Source organism: Argiope bruennichi, chromosome X2 (assembly GCF_947563725.1).
Source record: "Argiope bruennichi chromosome X2, qqArgBrue1.1, whole genome shotgun sequence".
NCBI classification, from domain to species: Eukaryota; Metazoa; Arthropoda; class Arachnida; order Araneae; family Araneidae; genus Argiope; species Argiope bruennichi.
In genome coordinates, this window is record NC_079163.1 from 49,980,730 (window position 1) to 50,004,921 (window position 24,192).

General features: G+C 28.6%; 1 protein-coding gene across 1 annotated transcript in view; it reads left to right on the forward strand.

The window, feature by feature from the left end:
* The first annotated feature begins 7,715 nt into the window (after positions 1-7,715).
* The window catches only part of LOC129960203 (galactose-3-O-sulfotransferase 4-like), an 87,835-nt gene continuing 71,358 nt past the window's right edge, over positions 7,716-24,192 (forward strand). Inside the window, exon 1 of the mRNA XM_056073432.1 lies at positions 7,716-7,896. Within this exon, the coding sequence (XP_055929407.1) occupies positions 7,769-7,896 (128 nt within the window). The 5' untranslated portion in view covers positions 7,716-7,768. The remainder of the gene's footprint in view (positions 7,897-24,192) is intronic.

Sequence of the window (24,192 nt, forward strand, 5' to 3'; positions counted from 1 at the left end):
ATTTTTCGAAAACAGGATGTGACATCATATTTTTTTCTTACGCATCTTTATCGAAAACTAAGCATTATAGCAGTATGGTTCCAGGCACAACTTTTATGTGCTCAGAGAGAGGATCTAATTCAATACAATTTTCCCAGTAATATCCGAACATCGTGTATAAAATTATTGTTATAGCTAAGACATTAAGTATAATCGGAAGCATTTTAGTTTTACAGACATATAGACTAATTATCAAAGAATCATACTGAAAATTGCGAGTAAAAGTTGTAGTTAATCATGGAGATAACTACGACTGCTGAAATGGAATAAATTCGCATGATGGTGTAACTGTCGTAGTAGCGTAACTAAGGATGGCTTCTTACATCTGATTGTACGTTGTTTTACAGTGTGCTGTGACGTCATATCCCTTTTTCTTCTGTAAGGTGTACTATAAGTTTTAAAATTAAATTTGAGTAGTGCAATTGACTTTTTTCACTTGAGAATTAGTCGTTTCCATTGTCGGACATTTTTCTTCTACATTAAAAATGCAAAATAAAAAGTTTAATCCCTTCTCAATTAAACGTATTTTAGGAACAATGGAACAAAATAAATTTATTAGTTTTACTTTTGAATCAATCTATTATCTGTAGCAAATAATTCTACTTTTCATTGATTATATTTTTATATTATTTTTGTTTCAAGACGATTATTAGTCCCTTACAACTTTAAAAATATGAAGAAATGAAATAAGAAACGATGTATGTCCCAGTTATACTAAATTCGTAGTAAAATTTACATTTCATATATCTATTCATTTAAAAACATATATTGCAAAGATTAAATGCAATTATAGTAAAAATTAAAAGCACTCAAGATTCTAATTCACAATAAAATACCTTAGAACATTTTTTTACTATAAGGGGCCCAAATATTAAATTTGGAGGAATAAATGGAAGATTTCTGCTCTTAAAATTTAATAATTCACTTTTTCTCAATTTTTTTTTTGTCAATACTTTTTTTTTTTTTTAATGTTATTGCATTTCTTTGATAACATTTTGAAATTAACAAAGGTAGCTAATCTCGGTAACTTTTAATGATGCCGCATAAAATATTCTTTGTGCTCCTCCTGAAAACTTTTTTGCCACTTCTGCTATTTATACAAATTTCTATTTTAGCCATATAAAATAGCAATCGATATGAAATTTGAATTAGGATAAAATAATAGTCAGAAACAACTCGGCACTCACATACATGGGGGACCCCCCCCCCAAAAAAAAAAAACTGAAAGAAAAAGAATCAAATGAGGTAAAAATCAAGGTCAAAGAATGACGAAGGTCTCGGGAAATGCCCTCATCTTTCCGCATCTCACCCCTTAGCGAGATAGAATCTTCGAAATGTGGTAGTCTCGGAATGTTGAAACGAATAGTATTTTTTTTTTTTCGTATTCTTGGTACCCGAAGCTTCTTTACAGTAACCCATTGACAAAAAAAAAAGTTAAATCGTTAATAAATATGCAAGCGTGGCAAAACTGTGTTCCGTCAAGATGAATTTATGAGGGGGATAAAATGTTTGTTCAATTCAATTTAAGAAAATTTGTATGATTTCAAAATTTAAGTATTGTTGTAATTGAAAGGGAGGAATAAAATAAATATTGATTGAAAGGCTTTCATTATTCCTTAATGTGTAAATACATAATTATTCTTATAAAAGAAACTGGTGATTCTTGCTTGGAACAATGACTGACCAACACTTTAAAAGTTGCGTGTTGAGGTCAACAGAGCTTTTAAATGCCTCTGATAAAGTGTTCTCATATTTCTTCCTTTCGGTCAATATTCCTGACAAATTAAGCAGTTCCTGTGCCCGTTTAAAAAATTCTTGTAAGTTGAAGGCGCTTTATCTTATTCATTATCGCTACTTTCATTGGCTAGTGTTACTACGTCATCTAATGATTTATTCGCCTTTTTATGGTCATCATTCCCAATTACTCGGCTGTCTTTTCCATCTTCTATATTTGAAAATCCTTCACTGCTAATTGTTTTTGCAATTTATACGATTGTTCTTTGTTTTTATTTTCAATATGGTGCTTTAGAGCGCACAGCTTATAAATGAACCTTTAGCTTTGGACAGTAGTGTAGCGAGAATTACTGGTATCAGGGACATGACCTTTCTTTCAAATCAGCGGGAGTAGTCACCCTGAAACTTTCTCGCATACTCTCCACTAAAGATCTTATCCCCCTTCTTCCACCTGAAATGAGGATATTGTGCGAGACCACAAATACCTCGCAAGTCATTAGTGAACGATAGTTACAAAATATGGATCTTTACTATGAATCTAGCATTTTTACTGAATCTATCGCGTGAGTATGTTTGGGACGCCTGATTGACTCCAAAATTTGATACGAAACTACAGTTGTTGTCACAAGATAATATACAAAATTTCATTGATTTAACTCATTGTTTTAATGAGTTAAATCAATGAAAAGCATGAATGTGAAAGTAAAAACCGACAGACTGTTAACATTTAACGGATTTGGTTCAAAATTTGTTAAGTATTTATATTTTAGGTGCTAAACCTTTGTATCCAGTTTTATCTATCTTGTTGCATTTTATAGCTATTAAGTTCACTTGTACTTGAACAGTCAGAGATTTCCCAAGAATGGATTTTGTTCAAAATTTGAAAGAATCTACAAATTTTATTATAATTCCACACACCAAATTTCAGAAGTCTAGATGAAGGCGTTAAGTTATTGTTTTCTTATATTGGCATACAAACATAATGCCAAAAATGTGTTTTTCGGATTCGGGGCGATCTAAAAGTGAAGTTCGCCAAAATCACGAGTTCGAATTTTTTGACGATTACAGTACTTTTTACTTCGTGTATGAGAAAATAAAAAGTGACATACGTCAACTGAAGTTTGACCCCCCCCCATTGTGCTCCCTATTACTGGCACCAGGAGCATCTACACCCTCCCCCCTTACCTTCCGGTTGCCACCACATTGGTGTTGGACTAATTAAACAGAAACTGAGGAAATGCATTAAATGCAAAATCGCATTCTGCAAATCTGCCCTTGGCAAGAATTGAATGTTCTGTCATTTCCCACTATTGTTTCGTCACCGAGTCCGAACTCACGCAGGTGAGTCTCCAGATGATTGCCTGAAACCTCAGCTAAATTCAATTTAATCTGTAGCTCTTTCAACATCGGTGAAGCTTTGCAACGTTAAAAGAAGATGCACTCCCTGCTTCTCCCAACTGAATGCTTTTGTGTAGAGTAAAGCGGCTGTTAAAGCGGCTCTTTGATGTATTCAGACACTCAGTGTTGATTTTAGAATTATTACAGATGGTAAAAGAAACTGTCTAGGCGCCAGAGAAACCGCAGACAGAAAACAAGTAATAATTTGTAATGAAACGATGGTTGCGTATTCGCTAACTTTTAAAATAGATCAATCTTCAAGAAATTCTGTCATTTCAGATTGTTGGAATTATTAAAGTTATTAATAAATTAAACTATTTCGAAATATTTTTAAGTTTAAAGGAAGACGGTCGCTAGATATCTCTTTCGATTTTAATAATTGAGTATGATTTATGAATCCAGTACAAACTTAAATAAATGCTGAAGTTCGGAAATTCAGTTAATAGTATTTGTTGATAATGACTAAAACCATGCATTTTTACAGCTTTTTAAAAGAATTTTTGAAATAGTGTTTCTCTCTCCCCCCCCCCCCCCCCCACAAATAACTGCTTTCAACCAGCAAAACTGTAGTTCGTTGAAGTTAATTTGCCGCTCAAAGCAATTAGCGAAATTAAAATATAATTTTAAAAAGAAATTTCATAGAAAAGAAGCTCCAAAATAGTTGAACTGGGACTTTATTTGCAAATTCTTTTTTCTAATTATTCATAAAATATAACTAATTAATGATATCACGAATGGTTGGACTTCTCTCCTGTTTCAGAAAATAGATTTTTAAATCTCAACCAATTGTTTGCGTAAACAATCGGTCATATTTTCGTTTCTGCAATGTATTTTTATAGCGAAAATATTTGTCGGAGAATAAAACACATTATGAAAATGAAGGTCAAACTTTATGATAGTCAAAGCAGAATCTTATAACTTTAGTAGTGAATTTGATTCTCAGGTATTTCTTTTAACCAGAAATACTCAAAATCTGATAGGTAGATAGTGTGCTATAACAACGAACTGCTCGCTATAATCAGGTCCGGGTTATTAAATGACTACATAAGCATCTGACTACGGACCCCTGGGCTTTGGGGAGACCTCGGTTTACTTTTTTTTTTTTAAACATTATTTTTAGAGTAATTTAACTCTGCGCTTTCATTCGACTATTGTGAGCTATGCACTCGAGCTTATTCAAATTAAAAACTAGTCAAGTTTATTCAATAATTGTCATTTAAATTTAATAATATTCTTAAAATATTTTTTATATTCCTGGGATCTGCTTTCGATTAAATTTTTTTATTTCATTTATTTTATTGCAACTGGCTTTCTGGTTTATAAACTAATAGCCCTGACAAGCTATGCATTAGAGTACTTGCATTAAAAAAAATCATCGTATTTTTTCTCTATTTTTAAAACTTTTTAAAATTTAATTTAACTTTTCTTTACACGTAGATTTCTGAAACCCACTTTCTTGACTGTGGCCAGCAGTTAAATGCTTCATCATTTTAGTTTGTCATATTGCTTGGCACCTGAAGTATTTTTATACACATATTGAATAAAATTAATAAAATAAATTTTGGGTGATTGAAGGAGACCAAATCTTTCATTACTTTTGGGTCTCGAGAGAGTTTAATCTGGCCCTGTCTGCTTCTCAGTTGGCAATGAATTGCTCACTGCGATTTTTCTTCAAGCGGGAAAAAAAAAAAAAAAAAACTGTGGTACAGTCCTCAAAGAAATTAACTTATTTCCATATGCCGGAGCTAAATTCAGACCTACTTCTGGCGATATCTAGTCGCTCTAACCAATAGAATCTGCCACATTTGCCTTTTATCAAGAACTCTTGAGTCATAGAAGGGCTGCCTATTGAGACCAAGTAGAAACAATTAAAATACACATCAATACAATTTTCATAATGACTTTTTCTCTATGAAACCTTATGGTAGGTTCGTAATTTTATGATTTTAAAAAATTACATTTTATATACAATATAGTGCAAATTGATTTGAGCTAAAGCTGTATGTTTTTTTTTATTTCATGGCGGCAGTTGTGAAAATTGTATAATAAGCTTAAAATATGCATGAAAAAATTAATTTTTAAATGAAATTTGCTAAATAAAATTAATTACTTAAAAGCATTTGTTTAGTGCAATAAAAACATATTTACGTCAAATGAAAGCGTAGAAAACTTATTATTTAAATAATTTATCAAATTATTTTTAAAGGAAATAAAATGGTGTAAATATGAGTTATTTCACTACGTAGGGTAAAATTTTTAGAATGAGAAACTTTCTTCATTTCCTTGCTGTACGGAATTTAATCACATTTTATTAAAAATAAAAGTCGATACATGGTTTAGAGATGCTTAAAGTAAATTTCTGTAAACAGAAACGGTGAAATAGTCGGATCTGATGAGAGGTAATATGTGATAAGGAATATTTGGTTATCATATTAATGACTTGAAAGTTCCCTTATTCTTCTTTTCCCTTATTATAAGTCATGAACAATAACTAACCTTACTCATGAACATAATTTTGTTTTGAAAGAGAGTCAATTTCTGTGAAGACAAAATGAGCGAAAAATTTGGCATACCTATAAACTATCTATATTTTATTATTTAAAAAAAAATTGTATTCAGTCCTTTTTTGCATTTTGAAAAGAGATCAAAGACCATAACGATATTATTAATAATAAAACATTAACTTAATTATTATTGATAATATCGTTGTTGTCTCTGAAATAAATAATAATTTATAATAAAATAATAAAAAATAATTTATAAATTTTATAAAATTAATAATTAAATATTAATTATTTATATATTAAAATATTAATTTGAACTCTCTATTAAGCAAAGTATTTCATATCTTTTGATTTATAATTCACTATTATCACGTCAGTAATAAATTAAATAAGATTAGTGGAAAAACTCTGCTATAAAGTGTTAAATATTTATAGAGATAGTTGAGAAAAGGCTTTCCTTTATTATAACTTTGATAATAAATAATATTACATTGGAACTAAGTGCCCTGAAGTTTTGCAATTTCATTTCTGCCAGAAAAAAGTAAAATGAAATTGTAGCGATTCTGAAAAAATAAAAACTAATCTTTTTACTAATTTCATGATAGTAACTGACAGGGTCAGCTTCTTTTAAAAGAAAACAAGTTGAATAATTCAGAAATTTTTTTTTATTATATTCTTGAAAATAGACAATGCCTCATTAGAATAGTCCGTCCTAAAGTTTCGTTATCACATTTCCGCCAGAAAAAATATCGCTGTAGGCGGAAATTAAAACATTTTGGGATAATTAACCAGTTATAACGCAGACAAAATTCAATTAAAAATAATTATTTTGTAAATTTTTTATGACGTAGTGTGTCAAAATTGTTTTCTTAGTAATCTTCCGAATTTATTCTGAAGAATTTTGGAGAAGCCTTTCAAAACTTCCAACACATGATATTTTGAATTTAAAAAAAAAAAAAAATGTCGTTTATTTACTCTACAATGCATCGGGTAGCCATGAGGCTACAGGTGTTTATTTCCATTTATAAGCTTCACATGCCTGTCCTAAAGTACAATGACTGTTTTGAAATTCTTTTTTAAATGCTTTTTGATTAATATTTGAAGAAATGACCGGTTAGTGGCAATAGCGCTATTACTATTAGATTTTAAACTGAAAACTAGGAAAAATACCAAGATGGCTATTATATGAATAGTTCTACCATTATAAACACGATCAAAATATTTTTCTTTTTTGCATTCTAAAAAATGTATCGATAAAAAGGTACTTTTATTTTTATTGTAGAATTACTATTGATTTGTGTCACTGGGATATAGTTTAATTCATAATATAGCCATTTAGTACATTTTAAATTAAAAAAAAATTCGAGAAAAAAAATTATTAAAATTTAAAAACTATTTTCCCCTAATTATATGTTGCTTTCAAAGCACATTTTTTTTTTTTTTTTTGTGCAAAGATAAAAAGGCTAGAGTTAAAAAAATTATTCAAAAGATAAGAATTTTAGCTAAATTTTAAAAAAGAAGTACAATTTTTTTTAACAACTTTAATCTTTCTGATTATTCTAAGGATTTATTTCAATCTTACGTTTTATATGTTAAAGATATATTTAAAAAAAATTTCCTTCAAGTAAGAACATTTTCTTTACTAAAGCAAATACTTTTCTTTCTGTGTATCAAAGGGCATTTCTTAGAAACTATTTCCACTGACTGGATTTTTATTGCGAGTGGGAATTCACCAGTTTTATCCCTGGAGTGATTTCTCCGAAAACTCTGACAAAACTATTTCTGTCGGAAGTAAATAGCATTTTACAGCTCACAGATAAAATACAAAAAATTGTAATGATCAAACATAAAGAAGTTCAAGAACTGCCACGTTAGCAATAAATTTGTCAATAAGATAGCTATTTTAATTTATAGAGAGAAAAAAAGAAGAAAATTGATATATTTTTTTTGAAACTCAATCCTGCCTTAACTGATGAAACACGCGCCCTCTAGCGGAGAGCGAAAAAGGGAAATAAACGGCCAGTTGTGTGCGACGGGAGAGAGGACAGATTTGCTTATTTGTCAGCTGACGGGCATGAAAATGCACCACAAGCATGGGTCCTCTGTGTACGCATTCCAATCACCGCCACGCGCTTTTTGCGCTGTACATCTTTGTTCTTTTTACAATTATTATTTACTTGACTGGATTTTCGACTAAGTTACATTTTATGGGTGTCATAGGGTGAGTAATTTTCTTTCATATTTAAATATTTAATTAATTACATTTTTCATATTTATTATACCCTGACGAATATAAGGCTTTATTTTATTTTTTTTAAATATTTAAGTCTTTTTTTTTGATAATAATTTGATCTTAGAAAAAAAAAAAGTTAAATTTAAAAAAAAGCACAATTTTCTAAACCAATATATATACCGAAAAAGAGGAACATACGAACACTTACGAAAAAAGAGGAATAACGTAATAAATATTTATTTTGAATGTTTTTCATAATATGCTTTATATTTTTGAAATATAATAATTTGATTTTAGAAACCCAAAAAATAATTTTCAATCGGCTGCGAATCGTATATAAGATTCCTTAAATTTGTACGATTTGCTATGTTTTTTAATTTTTGTTTTACGGAATTTTTCTGGAAATCGATTTAATGACAATAACTTTTTGTAAAGAGTTTATATAACTAATTAAGCTTATAATTGAGAATTAGAATGATTTTAATTATTCTGATTAAAAGTAGATACATTTTGAACAGATAATAATTAGAAATCAGTTATGCATTAATATATTATTTTCACGTCACATCAATGGTCTGTTCGGCAGGGAACATCCATTTAATTTGCTTCCGATGACTGCAAGTTTTTAAAATAATTTTTTAAATTATAAATATAGCAATAAATTATAAATATAGCAATAAAATGAAGCAATAAAATTCGGCAAATATCTTTCTATGAAACTTAGTGTATTTCTAAATTTGGTAAATAAGAGTTATTAAAATTTATGAAAAATTATTATTGTTTTTTAATAAATCTAAGCGAAATAAAAATTAACGCAAAAGAAATTGCAAAATCTATAGAAACCAGATAGAAAGTGAGATCTAATTTATAAAGAAATATAAACAGGGGAGATTGTGGCAAAATGATTTATATGAAACTCTGTGCTCCGTTTACATATGATGCTTCAGTGTTTATAAAATTAAGAGTTTTTGCGAAGAAAATAATTTAAATTGAGTTATTTTAAACTAAATTAAAATGCAGTTTTAATAAAATTACTTCAAGACAGAAGGTAGATGTATAATACAATCCATAAAACTAAAAGTATATGAACATAATTTTCTAATATAGGTTTTATCAAAAATACATGCTTTGACTTCAGAATTTGCTTCGTGTGTTTTTCTTCTCACTTTTAACATTCCAAATTAAATTGTTTATAGTCCAAAAAAATAACAGATGTAAACAAATTTTTCAAGCTGTCAGTATTTATTTCTGTAAATTAATAGTTACTCTGATGAACGAAGACAAAATTGGACGGGGTAATAAGTCCTCCAGGCTCTCCAGAAATAGTATCATTTGCCAATTATCGGCAAATTGCAAAAGAAAAGTTACACCTAAATTATCCAACTGTATTTAGTTTCTCACTTTTCATTGACTAGGAAAAAAATGTGTGCTGTTGACGCAATTATCGGATATTTAAACTGCGCATTTTGAATTTTACAAAATTCATATTAACCAGAATCTTTTCAAACTTCCCTCATTCAAGTCATCTTTTTTTGTCAGAAAAAAAGGCGAGGTTTGTTTTGTTTGAAATAATTATCTTAATATAAAGCATACATTCGAACAAAAATATAAAACTTACTAATAAAACACTGATTGATAACCAATGAAAGAAAATAATATAAAATGACTTAATTAAGATGACTTTCTTCATTGTTTTTGTTTATCTATTGTATAAAGAAATGGATAAAAATCCAAGCATTACTAAACGACCTTATTAAGGATAGAAATCCACAATTCGAGTACTTCTGATTTAACGAATACACCAGTATCCAAGCTCTTAACAATTCTATCTTACTCAAATTTAGTCAAGATGAATTTACTATATTTATCTTGAATAAGCTTTACGCAATGAAAATGTGAAATACTGTTTTCTCAACGATAAGTTTCTCTTTTAAAAACAAAACCCGGAAGAAATAATGCATGTTATCGTATATTTTGATGAATGGATCATTCATAAAAGTCGACGTTTAGTTGCTCCATTCTGAAAAGGATTTTACTCTACGATTATAAAGCTTATATTAGAGTTTTTTTTTTTTTTTTTTTTTTTTTCAAGTTTTAAAAGTAATTAACTTATTTTAAGCTACTTTTTAAAAATTCGCTTGCAGTCTTATTGGCAGAATGAAATGGTAAAATACATACTTGTATTTTTATTGAATGAAAATTTCATTTCTTTAAATATTTCAACTATAAATTTATTTGCAGACGATTGTCACAATGTTTCTAACTGTAAACTGACCCGGCAAGTGAAATTTAAAAAAACAATTTGCCATTAAAAGTTACTGCAGGTTGAAGATTTGTCATTTTAAATACATTATATCACTAACGTTAGAATTTATTATGACGAATGATATATTTCATTATTTTATATGAATTATAGAATTAAATAAACACCCCAAATATTCAATATTTCTCAATAGTTTTTTGGTAAATAGGTTATTTTTTTAAACTTTCCGTTGGAAGTAACGAATCGAATCGAATCGAATCGAAACAGATCTCATATTTCATTATAGTGATCCTTATGGTACACTCTACGAAATTTTAAATTGTCGAAGGATTAATTTAAAATTAAAATATTTTGCTGCCGAAGGATATAAAATACTCATTAGTCTGGATTGGTTTAATTTTTTTTTCAGTATTAAAGTAACTTAAAGATTGACACAGGTGAACTGGGATATTTTACACTACAATCTAATGACGGAAATAGGACATTAACCAATAATTTATTCTTCTGAAATTGACACGACACCAAAATGAAAGTTTTCTGTGAAATAGATTCAGTCCAAAAACCTTGTATTCACAAAATGAGAGACGCAATAATTTAGTCTTAATCGTAATAAATAAATACAAAGTAAATAAATTATAACTTATTCATAACATGGAGAAATCTATCTTTAAAAGCCGGAAAGAGATTAAATTTATTTCTTATTTATAATTCATCCATAGTAAAAAGTTTAAAAATTCAGGAACCGAAAACATGTACAAAATATCCTCGAAATATGCATTTCTTATCATTCAAAGGAACTTTTTACGTTTTAAGTTAAAATATTTTGTTTCCGAAGGATATGAAATACTCATTAATCTGGAGACTGGTTTATTAATTTTTTTTTTTCAGTTTTTAAGTAACTTAAAGATTAAATCGGACGAACCTAGAAATTTTAAACTACGATCTAATGGCGTAGATGGGACATTAGCTAATAATTTATTCTGAAATCTACATCATACCAAAGTGGAAGCTTTTTTGTGAAATATATTCATTCCAAAAAATTTATATTCACAAGCTGAAACTCAATAACTTAGTCTTAATCGTAATAAATACAAAGTAAATAAGTTGCAACTTATTCAAAACATGGAGAAATCTAATTTTAAAAGCCGGAAAGAGATGAGTCATTTTTTATTTACAATTCATCCATAGTAAAAAGTTTAAAAAATTCAGGAACCCCAAACATGAATAAAGTATCCTCGAAATATACATTTCTTATGATACAAAGGAACTTTTTACGTCAGCTTTGCTTCTGTCAAGATGACCTGAACATCATAAAATGAAATGTGACATCATAACGCGATCAATGGTAAGGTTACTGTGAATATTCTCCATAAACCATCAACGTTCAGTTCGAGTTAGGAAGGAAAAATTGCTGTTTTCTTTTGCTATAAATTTTTTACCAATTCTACAAAATGTAAGGTTACCGTCTTGGCTGGATAGAAACGATCTATGTTATTACTATGCCATATGCGTTTAAAGTAATTTGCTATTTTGAGACAATGCGGATAGGAGTACAACAAAAAGCAGTAATGGTTTGGAAATAGTAATGGATTTACAATTGCTTAAATTTTTTTAGGTAGTTTTTGTAGTTTTAAGGGTCTCTTTATGTACTTTAAAAAATGATTTTAATTCGATTATAACAAATGATTCATCTCGCCTTATGAAAAAATACAATTAAAAATAAAACAGAAAAAAAACATTAGATTCCAGAAAGATGACCAGAAAAAATAATTACTGTATAAAAATTTTATTTTTACAAAAGTTTGAAACTGTAATGACTTTGAGGAACATATTTAAGATTTAATTATGCTCTTCAGCAAATGTTGTGAAAAATTTACAATAGGAATATAAAGGATATTTTTTCTATATTCTGCTGAATTTATTATTTCCTTTACTTTCTTATTTTTTTACTTTAATTTCACCCAAACATGTTATTGAATTTATGTATAAAGTCTAAGAAGCTATTTTTGATCAACTTTTCAAATTTGTCAGCAAATTTTTGTTTTGAAGGTAGTATGTCTCGTATTGTTATTCTGTATGACTACAAACCATTTGCTTTAACAAATAAATTGAATTTTTGGTAACGATTATAATAAAAATAATACCAAATACGAAACTTATTCGTTGCTTATTCGAAACTTAAGCGATTTTTCACTTATTCTCCGATATTCTACAGAGAGCAAAATTTGTATATTTGCGATTCTGGATGACAATACACTAGCTTAATATTTTCTGAGCTTAGCTATCAGCTAATTGTCTGATTTAATTAAATTTTAATTCTATACAAATGGCGCTACTGGTTATAAATTATCCAGTTATAAAGCTGGGGAAAATTTTATTTCAAGTTTTCATAGTGTTCCCAATAATCAATTATAAATTCGACTAAAAAGTAGAAAATGATTAAAATAAAAATTATTTTTAGTTGGCTAATAAGATATGTTATTAAAAGCTATCCATTAAATTTATTTATTATTATATTATTGATGCTTATTTCATTTCCTTAGTACATGGTAATATTTTACGGTCCTTTCTGTATGTACAGTGAGGATCATGAAGGGGAAAATTTATGAACAGTTATGATAGAGTAACTCATGAAAAATCCTATAGCGCCTTCATAAGCCCTGATGGCCCATTTAAGACATCGCGTTTTCCCCTACTTCCACCAACCCCTAAAAGGCAGAAACTCCTTGGAATGCGGACGAAATATATGTTCATAATATGTAGCCTGGAGTCATAATGATTCCTAAGTACGAAACAGCTTTCCTCACGTTTGTGGGGCCTCAAAATTTATGTATAACCAACGTTATCATAGAAGATACAAGATATGCACGTCTTGAAACTAAAACAGCTGAGCACAGCAAATAAGTTTTAAACAGATACATATTTTTTGAAAGAAACGGCGGAATATATATTCTGTGTGTTTAAAATTGGAAAAAAAAAATACATAAAAGGCAAATGGAGATTCAAGTTTGTTTCTAATCAAAATAAATTAAATAAGAAAGTTCAACTTTGGTAGTTTAGACATGCAAATTAATTTTAATTTGCATATATAATTTTTTACGGTTATGTTTCCTTGGAGCAGTTACAATAAATCTATTATTAGTTCACCATTTAGATTTGTAAAGAGTCGTTTTTTGTTTGAATGAGTACTATACTAATGAATACTACATTTAATTATTCCCCCCGCCCTGCCTGTTATAGTTTATCGATACATATTTTTATTTTAGAATGAATACCTTTTTAAAATAATTGTTTCTTTGTATCTTTTAAATCCATATTATGTCTTATTTTTATTGGGTAACAATATTTTAAGAATGAAAGTTACGGAATGATTATGGCAATGGTTACGAATTAGATTACAACTGAAAATACATTAAATTTAATTGCTATTTAATTACTTAAATGACATGAAGATTTTTTGGGCTTCAGTCGTATTTGAACGTGCACTAGATCCATTTGTCAGATCATTATTATTGAAAAATTAAAATTTATACCTACGATTTCTTAATAATTAATTTGTTGCAGAACTAAACCTGACTTTATACGAGCCATTTACTAAACTGTTTTGTTTTAAATGTATTGTTCCAAGGAACAAAATTTTTTTCCCTGTTTGTGCTGATGTTTCTTATGCAATTGCGTAAGTTCGAAATTAGTTCTTGTAGCTCTTTATTAGAAAATTCTATAAATGCTGTTTCCTTATCTGAGGTCTCCACAAAAATGTAGTTTAATTGTTTAATTTAAAGTTTAAAGATCGAGTCATTCTGTCTGAGATACTGTAAGATAATGAGAAGTAACTAATTAGTTTTTTACGTTTAATCAAAAAAAGATAAGTGGGTAGACAGCGGTTTTTTCATCCTTCCTTTGTATTTAGTTTTAAGTACGAAAGTCTATCCTTTTTTAGATGTAATTAATTTTAATCAATGACCTTCCTTTTTTATTTTGTTACGCTTTGATTCATAGTTCAGAAAATTAATGCCATAAGTCAAGATTCTCATATCATAGTTTTGCTTCTAAATATAGCTACTAAAATTCTGTTTATTCTGCTGCATTATTAAGAGAATCTCATAAAAATAATTTTGAATAAAAATACTGACATTAAAATCTCCCGACTAATTTTAATTTTTAAATTTTCGTATTAATTAATACTTTTTTTATTTAATAGGACCTTTAATTATTTTATTTACGACTTTTTTTATTTAATACCCTTCGTTTGAACATATATGCTTGTGGTCTTATACCCAATTTTTTATCCGAAACAAGATCGCTGTTTGTTAACTTTAAAAAAGTTACGAATTAAAAAAAAATAATTTAATTTGGTGGTTCTTATCTAAAGTAATGCCGAATGTGAAATCAGTTTCAAAATATCGTATGAAATCATTTAAAATAGAAATCTTGTATAATGTAATGTATTATATTTTATACTATATAGGGTGCATTTGATCTAATCTGCCAAACAAAAGAGGGTGATAAAAGAGACCAAGTGGAATAACAACCCTGTGCCTATCCTTTACTGTTTGCAAGTTATGCAAAATAAAATGAATATGCTACAAATCGGAGATAAAGCCCTAATTTAAAAAGTTTTGACTCACCTCCTTCTAAAATAAGCACATATTTTGAAATAGCCGGAAAAATCCTTATGATATCAATTTTCATCAAGGCATCTGGATTTAAAAGCGGGCTACAAGCACCGAAACCTTTGCAAAATCGAATTGTCACCAAAATTCTTAATACTGAAAATACCGTTTTAGTTATAATCTGTCAAGTTTATTAACACCCTCTCCACCCCATTAGTTTTCGAATGAACCTAAAATAAAGCGTATCTGTATACCAAATTTTATGTATCTAGCTGTCTTCGTTTTGTAGTTATCTATTAATTTATATTCAGACATTTGGTCACGCAAACTTTTTCAGAGTGAGTTTCATTCATAATCTTAGAAATATACAAATTTGTGTAAAGACCCTGTATCAAATTTCATTCGTTTAGCTCAAAGCAGTTTTGAGTTATGTTCAGAGACAGTCAGACATAATTTAAAAAAAAAAAAAAAAAAAAAAAGAAAGAAAGAAATCTTTACTCAGTTTCAGGGGAATTTGAAATCTGGAAATTCGTCAAAGTGTCGATTTTTTTTTTTTTTGACGATTATAATTCTTTGTATAAGAGAAAAAAAAAGGCGAGTAAATATGGTTATTATATATCACCATTAAAGTTGTAGTTATAATTACTTGACATTTTAAATATTAAATTTGCACTATAGTTCATGTATCATATTAATACCTGTTAGTTCATTAAAATATCAACTAAAATAATAAATTTAATTTGAAATAATAATTTCAAAATAAATTTGAAATTAAAGTTTAAAAAAAAATCACATCAGGATCGAAACTTGATCACAAAATCCGTAGGTGAATATCCTCCTGCCCAAGTTGTTTCGGCGATGGTCAAGAGCAAGAAACTATTATCACAATATAACCTCTAAAAATCTGAAGTTTTTGGTGAAGAGTTAGCTGACTAGTGCACTTTCATACAATAAAGAGATTGGAACTGGATTTATCGGATTTAACAAGACGAGAGAAATGTATGGCATTATTAAGCCACATATGCGATTAAGAGAGAAAGCAATTATCTAAAGGAATTTTAAAATGATTTAATAAAATCAAATTTTGTTCGAGGTTCTGACTGATAAAATTGCATGTCAATGTCGTATTGCATTATATCATAATTCAACTTAAATGTCAGTGAATTAAAATTTTAAATAAAATGGTTCAACTGATATCTTTAAAAATTTAAAAATGTCTTGTGGGGGTTCACCCGCCACCATTCGAAAATTTAATAATAATAATTAAAATATCGGGTATGATAAAAACGAAAATCCGTATCATAATGGCGAATACATTAATAGGATACTATTTATAATTTAAGTTTCACCATTAAATGAATTTCTTATATCGTGCCTTACCATTATAAGCAAAATCAATGTTGACTAACCCATGATATTACTCGATTTCCCACCTTGGATGAATTGGGATAAATTATGGAGATTAAAACATTCGTAGAAGTTCTGATTCCTATCTTAAAATCTGTGAATGTGCGTCTTAGCCAGAGTTTATTTCGATTACTTATTATTATTACTATTTTCTCTTTGGGCACGGCGGCAAGGTATCTAAGGTTCTAAAAATCATTAGATTTTGCCGATCCTGATGTTAAGATGTCCGAATTTGTGCCCTATAATCGCCTCAAGTTCCATTTTAGTCACTCTTTATTATTATTTATTTCGCTACTCTCAAATATTGGCAAGGATTTTGCTCTTCAGATTCGCATCTTAGATTATAGAAAGGTAGTGGGACATGTCGGTGCATATTGAAATTGTGGAAATTCAAATGAATAATAGACCACTTGGTGTGACCAGAAAGTTTAGAGTGCCGTCGTAGGCAATCGTCCTGGACATTAGAACCCACCTGATCTGACGCTAGTCCCTCAAGTTGTAAATTAATTAACGTCTTGTCCTTTCTACTTTGCGTTAAAAATGTATCTATATGGGTCTGAGTAAGTAAATTCTTTCGAAAATGAAAATTCGTTTTTCATTTCAGTCCGAACAGAGCTCCTTTTGAAAATTAAAAGTCACTTCTTTATGAAAATAAAGGCAAATCCGAACCTAAAAGTAAAAAAAGTAAAAAGTTAAAGTTCATTGTAGTTTCTAATTTGGACGAGCAATTAGCTATGATTAATTATGATAAATGCAATAATTTAAGCTCTATATACAGCTTAAGATCCAGATAAAACAAAATTATTTCATTCAGCTTGACCTGGAAATATTTCAATCAGATGGAATGTTTTTGGCACGATTCCGAACCTTGGTAATAAAATGTCCTGCCTACGTCCCACCTGGGCAATAAATCTAGTTAAATTCATGAAGTTTCCTGCTTACTGGATTATTTCAGACTAATAAATTTTTTAATTATGCAACCAAAAACTGTACATTCCCAGGTTATATCAAAGATAGAGCATATTTCGTAAGGTATAAATACAGTCATATATTTAACTGCTTACTATTATTTTTGCAAAAAAGCATATTACATTATCAAAACATATTACAGCATATTCATTATTATTTTAGAAACTACCTTAAAAATATACTTGTGACTGAATCGCGAAAAGTTGCATTAGTCTTTCCGAGAAGCATTTACTCATTTGAAACATTCTATGGCGATATGCCATCTCTGCATCGCTGCATGCGGAATATTTTCAGAAGTTATTTAAATAGATGGATGATAATATTAGATAAAATTCAAATCGAAATATCTTCTGCTAGATATATTCCCATTTGAATCGAGAGTGATATCTATATCCTGTCATATCAATTATAATTTCATTTAATTATCGTATTGTTTGGAAGCCAAGGCTCTAGTGCTGGAATCTGGCCATATAATTTGAAATCTTTCTTTAAATCTTTTTAATTAATTTTTCAAATAGTTTAAATATTTAATAGTTAAAAATGATTTTTACTGACAAACAAGCATTTTACTAAAAAATTGTATTTTTTAAAATTATTTCCAGAAAAATTATGATTCTTATTTAAATAAAAATCTCATCTACTTCATGAAATTTTGAATATAGAAGAAGGAAAAAAATCAGTTGTATGAGAAAGACAATATGTGCATGCACTTTTTCCTAAGTATAAAACACAAGTGTTTGTATAATTAACTTTTTTAATTTTATAAGAAATAAAAAAAATAAAAAAAAGGTCCTCATGTTTAAACATTTCATAAAATTTATGAAAAGAAATAATAACCCTATAGAAATTCAAAGAAATGTAGCCTATGTACATATTCTTCCCGAAGGAGGTAGTCCTATCTTTGAAAATAGAACCATTAAACAGACATCGCACCTTATTTCCCAAAAGCGAGGATTAGAGTTTATTCTGTTGGGTTCTTCTGATTCTCATATACGGGATGTGCTTTTGTAATAATTATAGCCATAATAAAGTAGCCATATAGCCATAATAGTTTTTTTTTTCTGAATGACTGAATCGCCACGAAATTTAAAATGGTCATTGCGATGAACGTATAATATCTCCTATTACGGAAGACTCGTTTGTCCACCTCTCATACAGAAGCCCGACCCTTCGTTGGAGTGAATGTAACTCGACTGTACTCATCAGGGAAACGAGAACAACGAACATAGCGGAAGCTTCTAATATTCATTTCTGAGGTGCTTCCCGGGGGGATAATCATAATCATAAAGAAAACTTTAAACCATAGGATATATAGTATACTTGAATGACAAGACCACCACAAATAGCCGTACCAGTACTGTATACCACGCAGAATAGATATTATTACGAATGTCTGAATGAATCGAGTCGGTTCATATATACCAGTTCATAAAATTAAACCAACTGAATAAGACCGCAATATTTTGGAAGTTTCTGAGATTTGGCTTATTTTAAAATAAATTTTTCAAAAATTAAAGGAAACTCGTCCCGTAATAGCCTGCTGTACAAAATTTTTTTTTTTTAGCCAAACTATAACAGATTTTGTACCAGGTTCCACTAATGAGAGTTTGATGAACATTAAATGTATTGCCGCGAATCAAACATCGTCATGATGAAATAGCATGGACATTTTGAGAGTGGGGTGTTAGTTGGGGTGTCATCTTTGTCCTTTGACCGTGCTTCAAAATACGAAGTTTCTTCCCGAAATAGTTCTCGTGTCTCATCCTGGAACAGTTCAGAACGTGAAGCTTCTTTTACTGAAGTAAAAAGCCTATATGATCAATAAATAATTTATTTCGATTTAAGTAAATGTATGGATTAAAAAGGTATATATTTAAAAAAATGTTCAAATGTATATAAATTCTTCAAATAAATTAAGTAGTATATTATACAACATTTTATATAATAAAAATTGTAATAAAAAGATTTTTCAAATTGTCAATGAAAATATAAAACAAATTATACCCCCCCCCTTTTTTTTTCAGTATTTTTTATGGTGAATTTCAAAACCTAGAATTAAATAAGTAGTTTTTCATCACTTTTTTAGGTATTTCACTTTTTTTTATAAGTGCTCTTGAAAATCTATGTAGAAATGCATTAAAATATTTTAATTAAGAAGAGGATGGATGAAAAAAACATAATTAAAAAAAACTTTTTCAGGAGAAAGTGGATTAGCAAATTAGAAGATACCAAATTAGCATAAGAAGTACTGAAGACAGAATTTGTTGAAAAAATTGAGAACACTACTCTGTTTTAAGTTGAATTCTTATACAGTATTGATTCTTCTTGATTTCACTGAATGCAGGAAGGCAGCAGTTTTCAACTTTTTATCAACTTCAATAAAAAATATATATATATATTTTCTGTGTAGATTTTTAAAAAATTCTACAGAGGACTCCAAATTTTTGTAATACATTAAATCGTTTAACTTTTTGATTCTCTACTAAATCACAAAGGTATCAGAAGATTAACTTTTTGAAATTATTCGCATTTAGGTCTCATTATATAAGAGGATCTAAAATAATAAGTATCGAATGCATTAACTACATTTAGTGTGCTACATTAAGTTATTAGAATCAATAAAGTGTTAGACAATGGTAGCTATTACAAAGTTTTAAACAGTTAGCTCAGTTAGTAAAGTTTCCCGATATCCATTTCTAAAAATTAATTTAAAAAAAAAACCAAAAAAAAAAAATTCTAAAATTGATTTTTTTTTAAAATTTGCTTAGTATTTTTTTTTAAATTGTAACCGTCATTAGGAAGTATAATTTCATAAAATTAATATTCCTAACTCGCATTGAAAAGTTGTAATATATTTATTATCTGGCGTTTCTAAAATCAGGCATACTACGCATTCTGATATTTTTAATTTACAATATACATGATAATAAAAATTGTGATTTTCTGGCAAGCAATAAATTCCCCACTCATAAATACAGAGTAAGAGTAATAAAGTCACTGCGAAAATTCATTTATTAATATTGATATATTAGTGTCTAAGGTAAAGCATTGTTTAATATTTGAAAATACAGTTGCAAAAATAAAGAAAATGAGAAATAAAGCATTATTTGGTTTTCTGAAGTACATGTACGTTTTAATAAATAACTAGTTGATGTACCGGGCGTCTCCTGGGATTAAAACCTTTTCATGTGTAATTCTTTTAAGGTTAAAACTACTTCTCTCTAAAATATTTTCCTTTTTATCGTCTGGAATCCCATCTTTTTTGCAATTCTAAAAAAGCAAAAACAAAATCCTTTTTATTATTTGAAATGTTTTTAATTAAATTAAAATATTAATAAAAATTAAAATATCAACAATATTATTGAAGTGACGGTGAAAGCTCGTTTTCTCCATAAGTTTGTTATATTGGTACTGCAAATTTCGTTCAAAAATGCTGAAGTATAAGAACGGTTTAAAGAATTGAATAGTTAATTTTTAATTAATAAAAAAACCTGAAAATGAACTAAGCTTATAGTTTTCTGGATACAAATTGTTAATCGTTTCTGTTTCTAAAGTTTTCTCTGGGAACTTTGCTCATATGTTTTGACATAAGTTTTTCGTATTTATTCGTATTTGTTAACTATAACAAAAAATTTTATTTGTTCTCGAAAGACTTACTTATGGAAGCTTCGTTTGAATTTACGTTGAGCACTTATATATTTTTTTTCGTTCATCGTTAAACCATTACTTTAAATAAAAAAATAACCTTTATCAAAAGATATGTATTAACATAAAGATAAATAGAGGTAGAATATTCAGAATCTTAACTTTACTTAACAAAGGAATACCTTCCAATAGCCTTATTTTAAAATAATTTGTGTTAAATTTTCTAAAGAATTAATGATAATTGAAAGACAAATTGCACCAAAATGAAATTGGTATCATTTAAAAGGTAAGTTTTAGAATCGTGATGGTGAAAATGTTTTTCGGAATAATTTCATCTCAAATGTGTGAAATAAATTGGTGAAATATGGGTTAATGTCTCATAGGTTAAAGCGACTGCTTGCAAGAGATTTACTTTTTTTTTCTTCTGTTTGAGCGATTCACTTATGTCTATTTTGGGGCATTACTGAATTTCTACTTTAAAGCAAATTCAAATTTTCCAAAAAGATAGGTATTAAAATAAAACAGAAATTTAAAAAAGTGGTAAAGTAGTTCAAGTTAACATTAATGAGTTTAAATTTTCTTAAAATTACTAATAGTTAACAGAAATATTGTGCAAAAAAGGTAATTGATATCCTTGAAATGACAAAATTTTGAACATTAAGTGGGTATTAAATCATTCCTGTAAGATAAATAGCTCCTAAGGTACTGCAGAAAAATTGAAATTTTTTGATTAATTGTTAATTGAGAATTTAATTTTTGCGCTTTCAAAAATTGAAACTTTCTCTTGTCTTTAAAAATAAATGTGCAAAGGTTGATTGAAATTGGCCTATTCATTTAGAAGCAGATGTGGAGGAGATATATACATGTATGGCCACAATAATATTTTAATTTGAATGTGTTTATCTTATTTATGCTAAGATGAGTACATTCAATTTTCAAATGAGGCATAAATATTAAACACAAAGATATGAAAATTAAATATGATGTGAACGATATAGATGTTCACTGACTTTAGCAAGAAAAACAAATTATCCGCAACACGATCAAGTCACATTTTTCTTTTTTTATAAAGATATTGCAAAATCGCATGAATAGTATACGAAATTAGTAATGCACTACATGCAATATTCAAAGGAGTATGGGGCGCGAAATGGAATTCGATTCCAAAGAAGCTAGAGTATGTAAATAAGCCTGAATAAAAAATGGCGTTCTTTGTGGTTAGAGATGAATATATTGTCGCGAATACACGTTTTTCCAGACGGACATTATATCGCAGTAAAAGCAAGTAGAAAAAGAAAATGTATCAATTTTTCTGACCAGAAACTTTCCGCGCGGCTTACCGTAAAATCCCGACTTATTGCTATATTAAATTTCCTCTAGTTGTAAAAAGATTGTCGAAAATAGAGACCTCTTGATATTCCTAAAGCTCACTTAAGTAAGATTAAATGGATGATTACAAAAAGAGACGATGAACAATGAAAATACTTCTCCTGATTAAATGGAATCTGATCTATGAACAGCTATGTAGAAAGATATTTAGTTTTATAGAAATTTTTAAATTATCTTTCTGCTGAAAGAAAATCAATGAACAAACGAACGTAGATTGAACCGTCTGGAACTAACGTAACTTATTGTTCAGACTTCCAACAGGCAAAAGAAAAAATTGAAAATGCATTTCTTGTAAAAAGGCGTTATTTTCATACATCATTTGCTATAACTAATACTACAAATGAGTTGCTAACAACTGTCTATTGATTAGTAAAATAAAGAAATTAAGAAGTGATTTGAAAATTTTTAAATTACTCAAAACAATCTAAATAAGCATGTTGGTTTTTAAAAAAATGTATATCTTTACAAAACAATAATTTCGATTCCATTTCCAGTTTTTGGGAGCTGGTTTTTAGCATAAACGAAATTATGTTATATCTGCTGTATTGATGAAAGCGGTGTAGAATAAGATTATCTTGACTTTTTTAACGTAAACTCATTTTTTCCCTTTCCTGCAAATCAAGAAAAGAAAAACAGATGAATAATGCAGATGCGTCATTTTTTTTTTTACCCGAGAATCCCATAAGATATAAGATTATACCTTTATGCAGAATATTTGCAAATGAAAAGAAGAAAGCAATTACAGAATACATTCAAGTCCTCGACATGTCTAGAGCTTTAAATTAATTTCTGAATCCAAGACGTTAATAATGAAGTCATAAAAATCCCAGAGAAAGGTAAAACAGGTAATATCCTTAGAGAGTAAAGAAAACAAGATGAAATAGTTTACTTTTATGCCGAGGTTGTGAGTTTCCATGTTTAAATTATATTAAACAAAGAAAAATAGGCCTTATCTTTTAATAACCTTCCACTCTTAATATTACTTTTGAGTTAATTCTAACGTTCTAAGACTTTTTATTTATACGATTTCGTTCGTTTTTATCAAAAAAAAGTTGAATGTTTCATTATAATGCTAATATAATAAACCATATATACTTGGGACTGATTTTCTAAAATTTGTAATAATACTACTAAGCCTTAGACCAGTAAACAAACTTTGTTTCATTGCTATCTTTCTATGACTGAATATTTCAAAATAAGGGAAAATCTAAATAAACATAATACAGGGTGATTCAAAAGTCCAGAGAAGCTCTGAAAATTAATAATTTTCCAAAGATTGTGGATAGAAAGAGACTGTTTGTTCATAAATGATGGAAATGAAACCGATTTTTGTGAAGAAACAAGAATTTATTATTAGCATAGTTTACGATTTAAACACCAGATATTCTTGCAGTTGTCAAAGCAATAAGTGTAATGTTGGCTTGCGAATGCTGAATGTGATATCCTCTATTCATCAAAACTATTCTCAAACGAGGGATCAAAATATTTACCAGCAACAAAGCGTTTCAGCATCTCATTTTCTGTTATACCATCAAAAATTATGTTAAATGCTGCAAAAATGGTTTAGACATCTAGCTGACCTCCTGCATGGAAGACGATATACAGAACAAGTTCTTGCAATTGCAGAATCATCTGATAGTTAAAATTTTAAACTTTTACCAGTAAATTCTAATTTCAAAACTAAGAAAAAATTGTTTTGTTTTCAACTTGTTTGTACTAGTTGCATAGTTTTATTTGTCTGCGAATTATTGATATAGTTTCGATTTTCTAAATAATCAAATATTTCATAATTGTAGATGTTCCAATGTACTGATGAAACTTCATAAATGCACATATTATTGCCAGAAAGCGATTGTCCACTTGTTTCGTTGTACAAGACTATGAGGTATCCACTTGTTTCTTTCTACAAGACTATGAGGTATCTGGAGAAAACCAACATATTTACTTTTTGGATTATCTTTTATTAAACTAGAATGTGCGATTTTTTCTCCTTTAAAC